The sequence below is a fragment of the Enhydra lutris genome, unplaced genomic scaffold, assembly GCF_002288905.1.
Source record: "Enhydra lutris kenyoni isolate GAN:26980312 unplaced genomic scaffold, ASM228890v2 scaffoldscaffold24, whole genome shotgun sequence".
NCBI lineage: Eukaryota > Metazoa > Chordata > Mammalia > Carnivora > Mustelidae > Enhydra > Enhydra lutris.
In genome coordinates this window covers 5,697,076-5,709,894 of record NW_019154108.1, presented here as the reverse complement: position 1 = coordinate 5,709,894, position 12,819 = coordinate 5,697,076, and the positions used below count along the sequence as shown (strand labels likewise).

The following is a 12,819-nucleotide window of genomic DNA, read 5'->3' as shown; positions in this document are numbered from 1 at the left end:
GCCCTTTCCTCCCTCTCCGTGCGAGGGGCTTCCACCAGGACCGCAGTCGGGGGCACCGCCCCCGTGTGAACGCGACCCCGCACCCTTGGAGGGCGGCAGCCGGCTTTGGAGGAAAAGGGATTGACTGTTTCCTGCCAGGCTTTCAAGGGCCGCAGTTCTTTCTTCCCAGGGCTGAGCCGATTTCTCGGTGACACCTACTCTCCCGGGGCCCCCGGGGCCTCCCCCTGTGCGAGCGCGTCCCCCCAACCGCCTTCCCGCGCCCGGCCCGGGACCACAATGGAGCTGGCGGGCTGACCCAGCTGCTCCGGCTCGCGCCCGCGTAACCACGGCAACCGCGGGCTGCAGGAATGCGCGCTAATTGAAGGCCAAGCTTCCTCCCACGGCGATGAGCAACAAGTGAAGCAAAAATAGTGAGGCGGGATGAAGGCTGCGAGGGGGCAGGGGGGCGGAGGGGAGAGCGGGCGGCGCGCGGGACCGGCCGGCTGGGGATCAGGAAGGCAAAGAGCGCCTTCAAGACCTCGTCTGTTCTCGCAACGACCCAGGGTCGTGAAGAGCTCAATGGACATCCTTTGCCCTCCAGACATCTTGGTGCGAAATCTCCCAGGGGACCACGAAGGCAAACCACGTCTCTCTGCTGGGCCTCTGCGCGTTTCTAGTAAATGAATGGAGACGTGCCCATCCCCAGGTCTCCACGGCTTAAACAGCTGCCGGCCGCAGGAGTCAGCCGGGGAGGGCAGGAGCGGACACGAATTCGCCCCCAGCTTCTCTGGATGTTCTGCTCTCTTCAAACCAAAGGAGAACCTCCAAGGTGGTCCCGTCTATGGGCTGACCGTCACACCGGTTTGACTGGACAAGTACAAGTTTATGCCTGTTGTCTTGACATAAATTATTAAAAGTTTTCCCTTTTCACCCTGAGGTATCCTGGTTTGGACGGTAAATCAGAAAGTCACCCTAGCTAAAGTCTTTCCGGGGCCATCCAGATCCTAAACCAAGTCAGGGGTTCCCCAAGCCCCTCCAGACTTCGTCAAATGGCCTGGGTGATGGAATGCTTGTATCTAGGCACTGACCACCCTGTAATTAACTAAGGGCCATGGGCTGAGAAAGGGGGACTTCCAACAGCAACCAAAATATAGTAACCAACACACAGCATGCTGGGACAGAATGTCCTGAAACCCACCAGCAGGAAAAGTCCCACAGGGCTGATTAGGGTCACCACTGGCAAGGCAGCGCACAGATGTCACTGAGAAAACGTGCATCTATTAGTAATAGGATTGCCGATTCGCAGATGGCTCGTTAAAGCCTCTGCCTATGGAACAGGCTGAAGGGAAATCTGCTTGCTAGCAGGATTCCCAGAACCCAGGATTCTCTAAAGAGGGTTCCCTCAGATTAAGGATGCCACACTAGCAATGAAGTGTGGGGGATGGGAACTGGTGGGAGTTCTTATGATGGGCCGTTTCATCCTCGCAATCAGGCTTCCACGTAACCTTTGTGGCGCCTTCCCCACTGCTACAGATAACGACACCGAGGCCCATCAACAACCACTCCCGCTAGGCCACATCGCTGCCCTGAGCCCAGCGGTATCTCACCCCAGAGCGCATACACTTCACAGAAGACTTTGTCCGGTATCGAGATGGACCTTTGGTCAAGATCAGGGTTTTGCAACATTGGCACTATTGACATTTGGGGCCAGATAATTCTTTGCTGGGCATAAAAGTGCTGTCCTGTGCACTGTAGAAAGTCTACCACTTGCCTCGGCCCCTTTGGCACCCCACAAGTTGTGACGACCAAAAATATTTCTAGACATTGCCAAATGTCTCCTAGAGGGGAGAGGGAGGGCAAAATAGCCCCCTCTTGAGAACCAATAGCCCTGATACTTAATATCAAACACAGTCTTAATCTTTTCTTGTACTCTCTAATTGCTTCAGAAATATAACATTTATCTTTACCAAAAGACAGTAATTTTTATAGGACAAGATAGTGTCACTTATTTTGTATCTTCACTGTGCTGGGGACATAGTATGCAAAAAAGATGAGTTAAATGTAAATCATAGTTTAAATGTAAAGCACACTTGAAGCAGAACTGACTATCATGGTGCCCCATCAAAGAGCAAGGTTGCAATTAAGCAGAGAGGCCTGAAGGCCACAGGAGACCTCCTGTGAAGACTAAAAGGCCTGATCCCAAGTCTCTGGAGCAGTCACACGCCCCAGCCCATGGCTCACACCATAGAATGCTCGTCACTGACAGTCACTAACCAGAATCACATTCCAGTTGCTGCCTGGCTGGCTTTCTAGTTCCTCCAACAGAGGACTCTACGCAAGCAGAGCAGGCCAGGCGCGGGAGAGAGGACTGGGAGGATAGGTGACAGTGTCGAAGCCTAAAGAGCTCAAGCCTTATTAGTCCTCTCTCTCCTGGCACGGAGTCAGCATGGTTGTCTTGGCTTCTCCGGAAATCTGAAGGCCCAGGTGTCTACTGAAGACAGAAAGGATGGTTCCGCCCTCTTAGTGGAATCAAACCTAGTTAAGGTCTTTCACATGGGGCCCAGATCTCTGAGGTATAATTGAGTCTACAAATGAAAATATGAAAATCCAAAGATGGTCCAAAGGTGTAAACCCCAGATTTATGGCTAGAGCGTGGCTCTGTCATTAATTCCTTCTCTCCTTTCTGTCCGGAGTAAACTTCTTCTTTCTTCTCCCCCAATCTTCTTCTGTTTGTAAATCTTGGAGAGAAACAGCAGCAGCCACTCTGAGAGATCAAAGTTTTAGCAAGCAACAAAGACCTCCAAGGAGGCTGTTGCCATGGGAACTCTAGGAGCTGAAGCCCTTTTAATCGGCAAATCTCCTTGGTTAGCAGCAGCACCACCGGGCTGGCGCTGGCAAAGACGGAGAGAAGGAGGAGGAGGAGCCTGGGCGACAAGTAGCCTTTCTGAACAGCCAGAACTAATGTTGGGGGGGTGGGGGGGAGCATGCAGCACTGACAAGGGGTGAGTGCCAGAGCATTCCTGCTCAGCCTCCGAAATACGCACCTGTCAAAAATCCCCAAAGTTCTGAACCCTCCCAAGAGTTCCCTGATTTCTGACTGTGTTCTTAATGGCTTCTTAATACTAATGGGCTGAACGATGTATTTTCGACCACAGTAGCAATTTCAGGCCCAGTGTTGTGAACGTGATTTTATGAAAATCCATGCATGTCTGTGCCTCCATCCCATGCCCAGGTGCTTCTGGGTGAATCACAAGAGGAGACTGCAGGGAAAGCTAGAAGCACGACAGGAAAACCAAGGTGTCTCTGAGGCATCACTGTCACAGGAAGAACCAATCCTGACTTAGCGCCTACTCACAAGGACCTGCTGGGAGCAAACCTGTTTCTGGCTTCCTGGAATAGCGTTGCATTTGGGCCTATAAAGAAACACAAATGGATGAGATCCACAAAATATTAACAGTGTTTGTTTTTGCCTGCCTTCTTCATTTGGAAACAACGGCCCAACTTCCCTTTAGGAAGCTACTCCTTTTCCTTTTTCCCTTCAGTTCGTGCGGTTCAACGGGGGCTGTTGGCGTACTTGCCCTCCTGTCCCAAAGCACGGCCTACCCCCAACACTGGACTTCTGCCGACACCATGGAGAAAGGCAACTATCCTCCTGAGAGGGAAGGCACTAAAATAAAGACCATGGAAATCTAGAACTGCTGGGGGCTACTTTTGCCCCAGATGGGGAGCCTGACTGAGAATTAAGCTAACACAGAAGAAACAAATTCTTTAAAATATAATCTGAACACTAGGACTCAGACACGCTTGAGCCTGGATTTACCAGTTCCCTAAGCCAAAAATTTCCCTAAGCCAGATTAAGCGTCTAGCCCTTGCAACTGGGAGAGTTCAGAAGAATACAGTCATTGGGTCTGGATGGCAAGATTTTAGGAGATATTTTCTTCTTTTGTACATTTCTGTTCTGCTTGAAATGTTTATAATACACATGCATCATTTTTTTCTAAAACAATATCAAAGCAAAACAAAACAGCAGTATTTTAGGCATCACCCTATAGAGAGAATTAATTCTGCAATTGGTGGGTCTTCTAAGTAAAGTCAAAATCATAGAAAGGACTCTGAAAGCGATCTTGTTTATCCTAATATCTTAGACAACAGAACCTGTTCCATGTTGAAAGCTCATCGGAGAGGAAGTTTCTCTAATTCCCCCCAAGAACCATGATTTCTAAAAAGTGTTATTTACCATTAGGAAAGCCTTCCTCCTTCGCTTTAATCTAAACACCCCTTGGGTCATGTCCTCTTACTCTGTTCTCAGTCCAGAATCAGGAGTGTTCACCCAGCCATGTTCCCACCTGGGCCCTTTCCCTCATTTTTCTACTTGAAGGCCCTTAAAAAACAAGCTACCATATGGGACATCAGACAGAACAGGTCAGCCCTCATATTGCACATGGGAAGACGTAAGAACAAGGCGAGCTGCTTTTAGATTTTAAAATAATAACTTCTCTGCTGGAGCCTTCCTGAATGGTGAAGTCCTTTTCCTGCCAGCTGGAGCTGCCCAAGGGAACTTTCCTCCTATCCAAACAGTGGCATGTTTCCAGGTTATAAACATCCTGTCCTTGCCACAGATCTCAGACCAACATCTAATCTCAGGGTGGCAGATTTCTGGACACTCCTTTCTTCTGTCTAATGGTATGGCTCTATGATCCCAAACATCTAAATGTTTCTAAGGTACCTGTCACAGTCCTCTCAAAGTACCCAAAACACCAAGTGTATCTCTAACTTTGGCATGACTTTACCGTCTGAATCATCAAAAAGAGATTAAAGAATGTTCAGTATACTTTTTGTGTTTAATGTTGAATCAGCAGTTGTCCTCCCATTTCTCTGAATCACTTGTCTTCAGATATTTCTGAAACCTCTGAAAGAAGCATCCATCGTGATTTGTAGATGGTTCAGATGTCTGGGGTCATGCTCAGTGGGGGAGGTATGCAATCCGGGCAAAAACAACTCTGCCTTTGAAGTAAGGGCCTAGGTCAATGGTATGGGCAGTTTCCCTAAGAAATAAAGTGAAAATACTAAAGCAAATCTGGGACAAGTAAAATTATTACCCACGACCTCAAGCAGCAACCACAATTTTTAAAACATGGCTTATAGGGCGCCTGGGTGGCTCCATAGGTTAAGCCTCTGACTCTTGATTTCGACTCAGGTCATGATCTCAGGGTCATGAGATCAAGCCCCGAGTCGGGTTCAGTGCTGAGCAAGAATCCTGCTCAAGATTCTCTCTCCCTTTCCCTCTGCCCCTCCTCTCCTACCCCCTCTCCACTTGTGCTCGCACTCTACATAAATAAATAAACAAATAAGTCTTCTGCAGAGGAGTATTCTATAGCTTCTTAATGTAGACAGGGCCTGTAGTATCGTGGAAAGAGATGAGGCTAGGAACCAAGACATTTGAGTTTGGTCATCATCACTGCTTTCTTTTTTTTTTTTTAAACAGGGATAACTATTATAAAACTTGAACATTAATTTCTTCATTTGGAACGCAAGGAAAATAATGCCTCCTCTCCTACCTTACATGGTTCTTACAGAAAAAAATTATGAACTACAACTTATTAGCAGTGTACTTTATGAATAGCAGACATAGTAATGGTATCCCTTTGGAGGACATTAATTGCTTTTCCTTTTCCTTCTTCTTTTTTTTTTTTTTTTTTTTTTTTTTTGCCTCTCACATCCATTCTTCCTTTTTTTAGGTAAGAGTGCCCCAATTTACTCTGGGGAGATGATTTTCCTCCACATCTTGGACTAGCCACGAAGAGCCCTTGATCTCCCAAGGCTAAGCAGCGGACGCATGTCCAAACTGGGCCAACTTGACTCACTCACCTGAGTCTGACTTGAGTGGAAAAATGAAGAAAAAAAACCAAAAAACCAGAAAAAACAGTTAAATTGATTTTTTCTGGCTATGGAGTCTTAAAGACATTGTTTACTAATTCTTGCTACATAGACCCTACAGGATCTCTGACACATCAAGGACTGTGCTGTGTTCATCAAAACATCTTCACTTTTTTTCCCTGGGGAAATACAAAATAACAGCAGAAGTGACCCATGTCACTGCCAGACCTGGTCCCTAAAAAGTCCCACATGACGTTTCTCACTCTCTCTTTCTGAGCAGGTGGGAGCAAATGTCTGCGGGCCAGCTGAGCCAAACAATGGAGAAGTTTAGACCCCTCCTCCAGCACCTGGAAGAGAATACCCAGATAAGCCTCCTAGCTCATATCTGACTGGGACGAGAGGAAGTAAGAGATTTCTACTACATGTAGTAAGTCACTGAGACTTGGGGGATGTTTTTACAAAAGCTAACAAGCATTACCTTAGCATACTATCCTCTTCAGAGATCGATTGTCCAGCCTTCCTTTCGATCATGACACCCTTCCAACAACTGAGTTTCCTGCTGAAGTTAGCCACCTTCTCTGGTGGGTGAAGTTACCCACCAACTCTGTTGCTTCCAACCACAGTCCTGGATGGACCTACCACCAGTAATAATTGAAAGAGCCAGATAAAGAATTGTAGCCCAGTGAGATGAAACCATGTTACCTCACTTGAGACTGTAGACATCTATGGTACTGACCCTTTGTAAGTCAACAAATATATATTTAGCACTTGCCAACATTTAAGGGGCATAAAATATTAGTTATAGATGCTATCTATTTATCATTTTTTAAAAAACATTCACACTGGCCTCTTTATGCTCAACAGGCATTACAGATGTAAAGACAAATGAGCATTAGTCCTTTACTCTGAAGAGCATGTGGTCCAGTGCTATGGAGAAGCCTCCAGTGTTGTGGGAGAAATCAAGACAAGTACCGATGCAGTACCACGGGAAACCACTCCCATGAAGCAAGCCAGGATATAAGACTGACAGGTTCTGCCCTTGGCCCTTTCCACTTTATAGAAACTTCCTGGGTGACTCATCTATTCTTTCATGGCTGTACCACTAAGGATTCTCAAATCTATTATGTCTGATCCTTGCTTCTCCACTGGGTTCCAGACCTCCATTTCCAGTTGTCAGCAGGACATCCCTACCTTGGGTTCCCACACGCCTCCCATATTCAACATGTCAAGAACCAAAGTCATCCTGCCTCCCCAACCTGCTTTCCAACCTGTATCCTCTCTTGGTTGATGGAACAGCTGGCTACCCAGCTAGCTAGAAATCATGGTGTCCTTTTGACTCATCCCTCTCTCTCATTTCGTTTTTTTTTTACATTAGTCACCAAGATCCATCCCTTCCGTCTCTGAAATGTTTCTGTGTTGTCGCTTCTCAAGCCACTGGTCTGGTTCAGAATCTCACAGGCTTTCACCCACACTGCTGCAGCAGCCTAACAGCCCAGGCCTCTGTTCTTGCATTCTTTTGCATGGTCTACCCTGCAGCTAAGTAGTGTTTTGACCCTGAGATCGCACTTCATTCCTCTGTTGGTGAGTCTGTACTGGCTCCCCATAGTCTTCAGGACAAAGTCCAAATTTCTTAATCTGACTTATAAGATACTTCACCATCTTGTTCTGTCAACATTTCGTCTTCACCTTTCTATGATGGCAAAAAAATAAATTCTTAACTTCTTCTCTAATTTATCCCTTTAACTCGCCTTTCCTTACTAATTGGCCAGCTGAAATTCCAACCAGTTTTCTGCTCCCCACTTCGTGATCATCTTCAAGAAGAGCTACGCTCAGCTCCTTCCAGCCACCATCAACAGTTTCTTTTCATCCTTGTGGGATTATTCCTTTTAACTCTGACCTACAGCAAAAGGCCATAGTCTATTCTCTCTGGCTTCCTTGTGAATCAATGTCACCCTGTACATTCTTGTAACCAACCTGTAACCCCTTCTATCTCTGTCACGAGGACTTAAGTCCTGGGAGGTCATTTTCTTGTTTGTCAAGGTAGTCACACCCCTTATGTTCCTCAACTTTTCAATCCCCAAATTCTGAAATTGAAATGGATCTCAGAAGTAAGCTAAACACCTTTTCTTATATGGAAATGTCTCATTTATAATAACTCCCAAGATTTTTTTCCACCCTCCTGGGACAAAGAAGTCACTACTCCTGGGAAGGCTTATTCCATCTTCAGTTGGCTCCAATTGTTAAGTTATTTCTTCATTTTGAGATGGACTCCTGCCCCTTATAACCTGTACTCCTGGTTCTAGTTCTACACAGCCACACAGGCAGAGTAAGTTTCTAGGCCCTCTTCTGTACAATTTCAACTGGAGATACTTCCCAAGTCCTCCTTCACTAGATCAAACCTTCCCAGCCCCTCTAACCATTCCTGATGTAATATTCAATGACGAGGCAGTGGCTCATGGAGGTTGCAATTAGCAGACTGTTGACTCAGTTATGTGCCCCGAGGTCTTCATCTCCTTGAGGTTGACCTCAGACATCAGGCTGCTCTTTTGGCCTCACATGAAAGGAATACCTAACCATTGGGCCTGTAGGATATAACAACCAAACAGTTAGAATTTTAAAAACTGTGACGATATTTTGAAACATTCTACGAAGGTTATCAAGACAAAGAAGACTCAGAAGTTTGCATCTGGGAAGTAAATACAGTCCTTCCTGTGTCCCAAAAATTTTCATTGATTTCAAACTCACTTCTTTAAATAAATAGCACAAGTAGTGTTGCCCTAAAAAGTTCACATGGCAAATATATCATGCTCCGAACATTTCTAATTAATGTGGAACACAGAGGAGTGATGTTTCTCCTCCCCAAGAACGCTAGCATGTACCTCCTCATCTCACAGACATGCTTCTTCTGTGATGAGTTGATTTGCAGCCCCCCCCTCCCCGTTTTCCTTTACCATTCTTTTTAGAGTGACAGTGGTTTCTGTTCTTCATCTCTTCTCCCATCGTTGGTGACCGTCTTCATCTGAGCCTTTCTTTCACCCACCTCTCTTTGCCCCAAGGATGGTGTCTTCCCCCAATGACTACAAGTTTGGATCCAGGGGAATGCCCTTCCCGCATGTCAGCACATCCTCAGCGGACAAGGCTCTCCCTCTATTCATTTTCCCACATTTGCAGAATTGGGAACAAATTATTTAAAGTGGTTTTTACCTGGCATCCTTTTCCCCCGCACAGGCAATTACTCCTCTGCAAATGTCTGCACTGGCCAGATAATTGTGTCCACAATTAGCTAATTGCAGGCTCAATGAGCCACTTGTTCCTTCAAACTTGGCCATGAGAGTTGTGTGATTGGGCAGAAATTTATCTTTTTATTCCCTTCTGATTTACAGAGTCACTGCAGATCCCAAATCTGATTTCTCTGCATTCTTCCACAATGTCAGTATAAGCCTTTTTACTTTTTTACCTCCTTTTGTATGTCTGTCCTACTTCCCATTTTTTACAAATCACGGCAGCTATGCTTCACATGTTAGACCCAAGGAATATGTATTTGAATTAAGTCAGCCCTCTAATAAAGGTTAACTATTATTAATCAAAGTGTTAGTTATTAATAAATAATTACCTTAATACATCTTATAAACCATAAAAGTAAGGCAGCAGAATACTTGATTTGCTAAAGGCACACAGTCATCATAGAGTAAAACTAAAAATCCTAAATAGCAAATTCCACTTTCTCCCTGGGCCCTGAGTTTCCCACATAGGGTAAAAGTAACCTTCAACCTCATTTGCCTTTAAAAGAAACATTCCTCCAAATTGTTATCACCTGGCTTCTTGGAAACTACAAAAAAAAAAAAAAAGGTCATTTCATCTAAAAAATGGCCTCAAGCATTTACCTTTCTCCTACAACTAATGCAGTTTCTTTTCTTAATTTCTGTATATTTTATTCTAATTTTGTTGTACAACCAACGTTCTATAGAACATGAAATATGTGCTCAATTTTCAGTTCCATACACGGAAGTCATTTCCCACTGACACTTCTCCAATCTGCAAAAGAGGACACGTGGCCAAAAATAATGAATTTTCCTTTACAAAGAAATTAATAAAGATTAGATCTATTTGCTTTGAGAATGACTCAGAAGCTTTTAGGTTTCAAGGCATTTGCCTTCCAACTAAACCCTAGCAGACTCTCCAATAGTTCTTTCCATCAAGCACGTTTGACGATTAAATCCTCCAGCTGACAGCCACCCTTCCTCGGGACCGTCTTACATGTAGGTAACTGAATGGAAAAAGATTCCTGACATCTTGGGAGATTCCTCACTCAGCAATGAATTCTTATCTCTCAGTTGTCTCTACTCTGCTTCAAAGGCGTCTGGCATTTTCTTCAACACTTAGCACACAAAAAGAGAAGTAAAGCCTAAGAGCAGAGAGAAATCAGGGTTAAGGGGACACAAGCGGAAAAGAGGGAGAAAAACAACCCTGAGAGAGCAGAAGAGACATCAGGACTGTGCCAAAAAGGGCCTCCAAGAAACCAGGTGCAATAAATATGGCTATTGCTCATGAGGAGTTTCTAAAGCCCGTTTGTGCACAAGAAATAAAGCCCGGTGTATGCACGCCGCTGGGTCACGCGGGGAACAGTGAGCGGAGGGAGCAGCGCGAGGGGTCTAAGACGGCCAAGCTGCCGATGGCTTTCACTTACCCAACACCAGCAGCTCGGCCAAGTCCTCGTTTTTGCCCTCCAGGTCATCGGGGGTGGTGATGATACAGTAATAGAGTCCGCTGTCTCCCCACATGAGTTTTCCAATTTGAAGATCTGCATCTGTTACCATAAAAAGAAGGTCCAATTCCTAAAATGTCTCCCTGAAAGGAAAGCACTGGACAATGGAGGGTGAGAGGGGGCTGTTCCAGAAGGAATGTCTGCCGTGTTCTACTTCACTGCCTAAATGGTGGTTGACAAGATGTCTGCTTTACTTCCAATGAACAAATAAACAAACAGATAAAAACCCGATAGCAAATACTAGCATCCCTAAGGTGAAAGACTTAGGGCGTTCCCAGAAACTGGTCTAGTTCTAGTCCAGTTTTGGGAATAGAAGACTGCTTTCAACTAACCAGGTCTGCAGAAGTCCTTGAAAGCCAGGTCATTCCAGAATTACTTTGGACTCCTGGAAATGAGATGGCTTCACAGGAGTTCTTTGAAATTCAAATGATCAAATAGATCAGGTCAGCCTCGTAGGCCCTTTTCTTGTCCAATACTTTAGGGAGCAGAAGAAAGGGTAGAAGTGATACAGAACCACACGGGGCTCAGGCCGAGGCATCTACCTGGCTCTGGACGGTGTATACGTACATCCCTTCTCCCAGCAGAGGAACTTCTTAGGGAAGTCTGCTCTCTGACTTTGGGAAAGGGCCATAAAGGCTGATGTCAAAGTGTATTTGAGAACATTCTTTGACGAGAACCTCTTTCAATTCAGTTCTGATAGCAAGATCCTCAGACTAGAGGTCAGGTTTGAGAAAGACCATTTCCAAAGCTCATCTCAGTGTCTGTTCTAGATATTACACCCTTCCCACCCTCCCCCCCACCCCGCTGTCACATTAAGTCATCTGCTAGGCTTCTTGATGCTTCCACATCCCATAAAATCAAAATCTTGAGGGGTTGCAAGGCGGAGAGGCTGACATCCCCCTGTGTTTGGGACAACAGAACTCATCTCCCTTCTATTCCGGGATTCAAAGCAGAGGTGTCATTACCATGCACGATCGTGATCTCTCTGCCCCTGTAGAAATCTCCCAGGGTGACGGTCGAGCCCTGTTTTGAAGCTACCACGCGGACAGTCCTCCTGCTGTCTAAGCAATCCAAGTAGGGGTCCCATTCCAGGTTTCTTTTGCTGAGAGACTGGGCCCGGGTAGAGGACATGCCCAAGGACTCCCCCATGCGATCCTGGCAATAGGATTTGAACTTCCACTGCACGACGGCAGGCTGTCGGGAGGACGTGGAGAAGTGGCAGCGGAGCACGGTAGGCTGAAAGAGCATGGCCACCTTCTTCTTGTCGAGCACCGTGACTTGAAGGCCGTCAGCCATGGCTGCGAGACAGAATGAGTATATCCAATGGTACCCACATCGTGGACCTCACCTCATGCCACACACACACACACCTCTCCATCTCACCTCCCTAACCTGCCCCTTCCCGCCTTCTCCATCACAGTTAATGGCATCAGTATCCATCGGGTGGCGTTGTCTGGACACCTGCCTTCACTCCCAATGTCCAGGCAATCACTAAGCCATATCTGCCTGATCTCTCTCTCTCTCTTTAAGTTTTTATTTATTTGAGAGAGAGAAAGAGACAGCATCAGCAGGGGGAGGTGCAGAGGGAGAGGGAGAGGCCGACTCCTTGCTGAACAGGGAGCCTGACCTGGGGCTCAGTCCCTTGAGATCATGACCTGAGCCAAAGTCAGATGCCACCCAGATGCCCCTCCACCTGATCTCTTAATATCTTTACTATCTTCTCTCCTCTTTGACCTCACCGCCATTGCTTCTGTTGGCGCCCTCTTCATTTCTTACTTGTATTACCATAATCTCTTGTCTGGTATCCCCACCTACAGTTGCCCATCCTTGCTATATAGTTCAGATGATCTTTCTAAATCGGACTGCTATGGCTCAGCTTCTTAAAACCCTTCCCTCAGCCTCCGTAGCCTTCAGGATAGAACCCAAACTTCCTGGGAAGGCACTGAAGGTGCCCCATCGTCGAATCCCTCTTACCTCCTCAGCCTCATTTCTGGTGGCATCTCTCTTTGAGCACCAAGAATAACCAAACAAGTAACAGGTTCCCCAAGCGGGACTTGCTAGCTCACACCTCTAGGTCTTTAGCACGTGATACTCTCAGTTTCTGGAATGCTTTTTTCGTCACTTCTTTCATTGGGAAATTCTTTTCCACCTTTCAAAACCCAGATTAAAGGCTTTCGGTAGGCCTTCTCTGACCCTTA

The 12,819-nt window shown here is 46.1% G+C and overlaps 1 protein-coding gene across 1 annotated transcript in view; it reads right to left on the bottom strand.

The window, feature by feature from the left end:
- The window catches only part of LOC111150803 (immunoglobulin like domain containing receptor 2), a 54,538-nt gene that overhangs the window by 27,032 nt on the left and 14,687 nt on the right, over positions 1-12,819 (bottom strand). Inside the window, exons 2-3 of the mRNA XM_022508413.1 lie at positions 11,587-11,919; positions 10,544-10,663 (exon numbers count right to left, since the gene is read on the bottom strand). Of these exons, the coding sequence (XP_022364121.1) occupies positions 10,544-10,663; positions 11,587-11,919 (453 nt within the window). The remainder of the gene's footprint in view (positions 1-10,543; positions 10,664-11,586; positions 11,920-12,819) is intronic.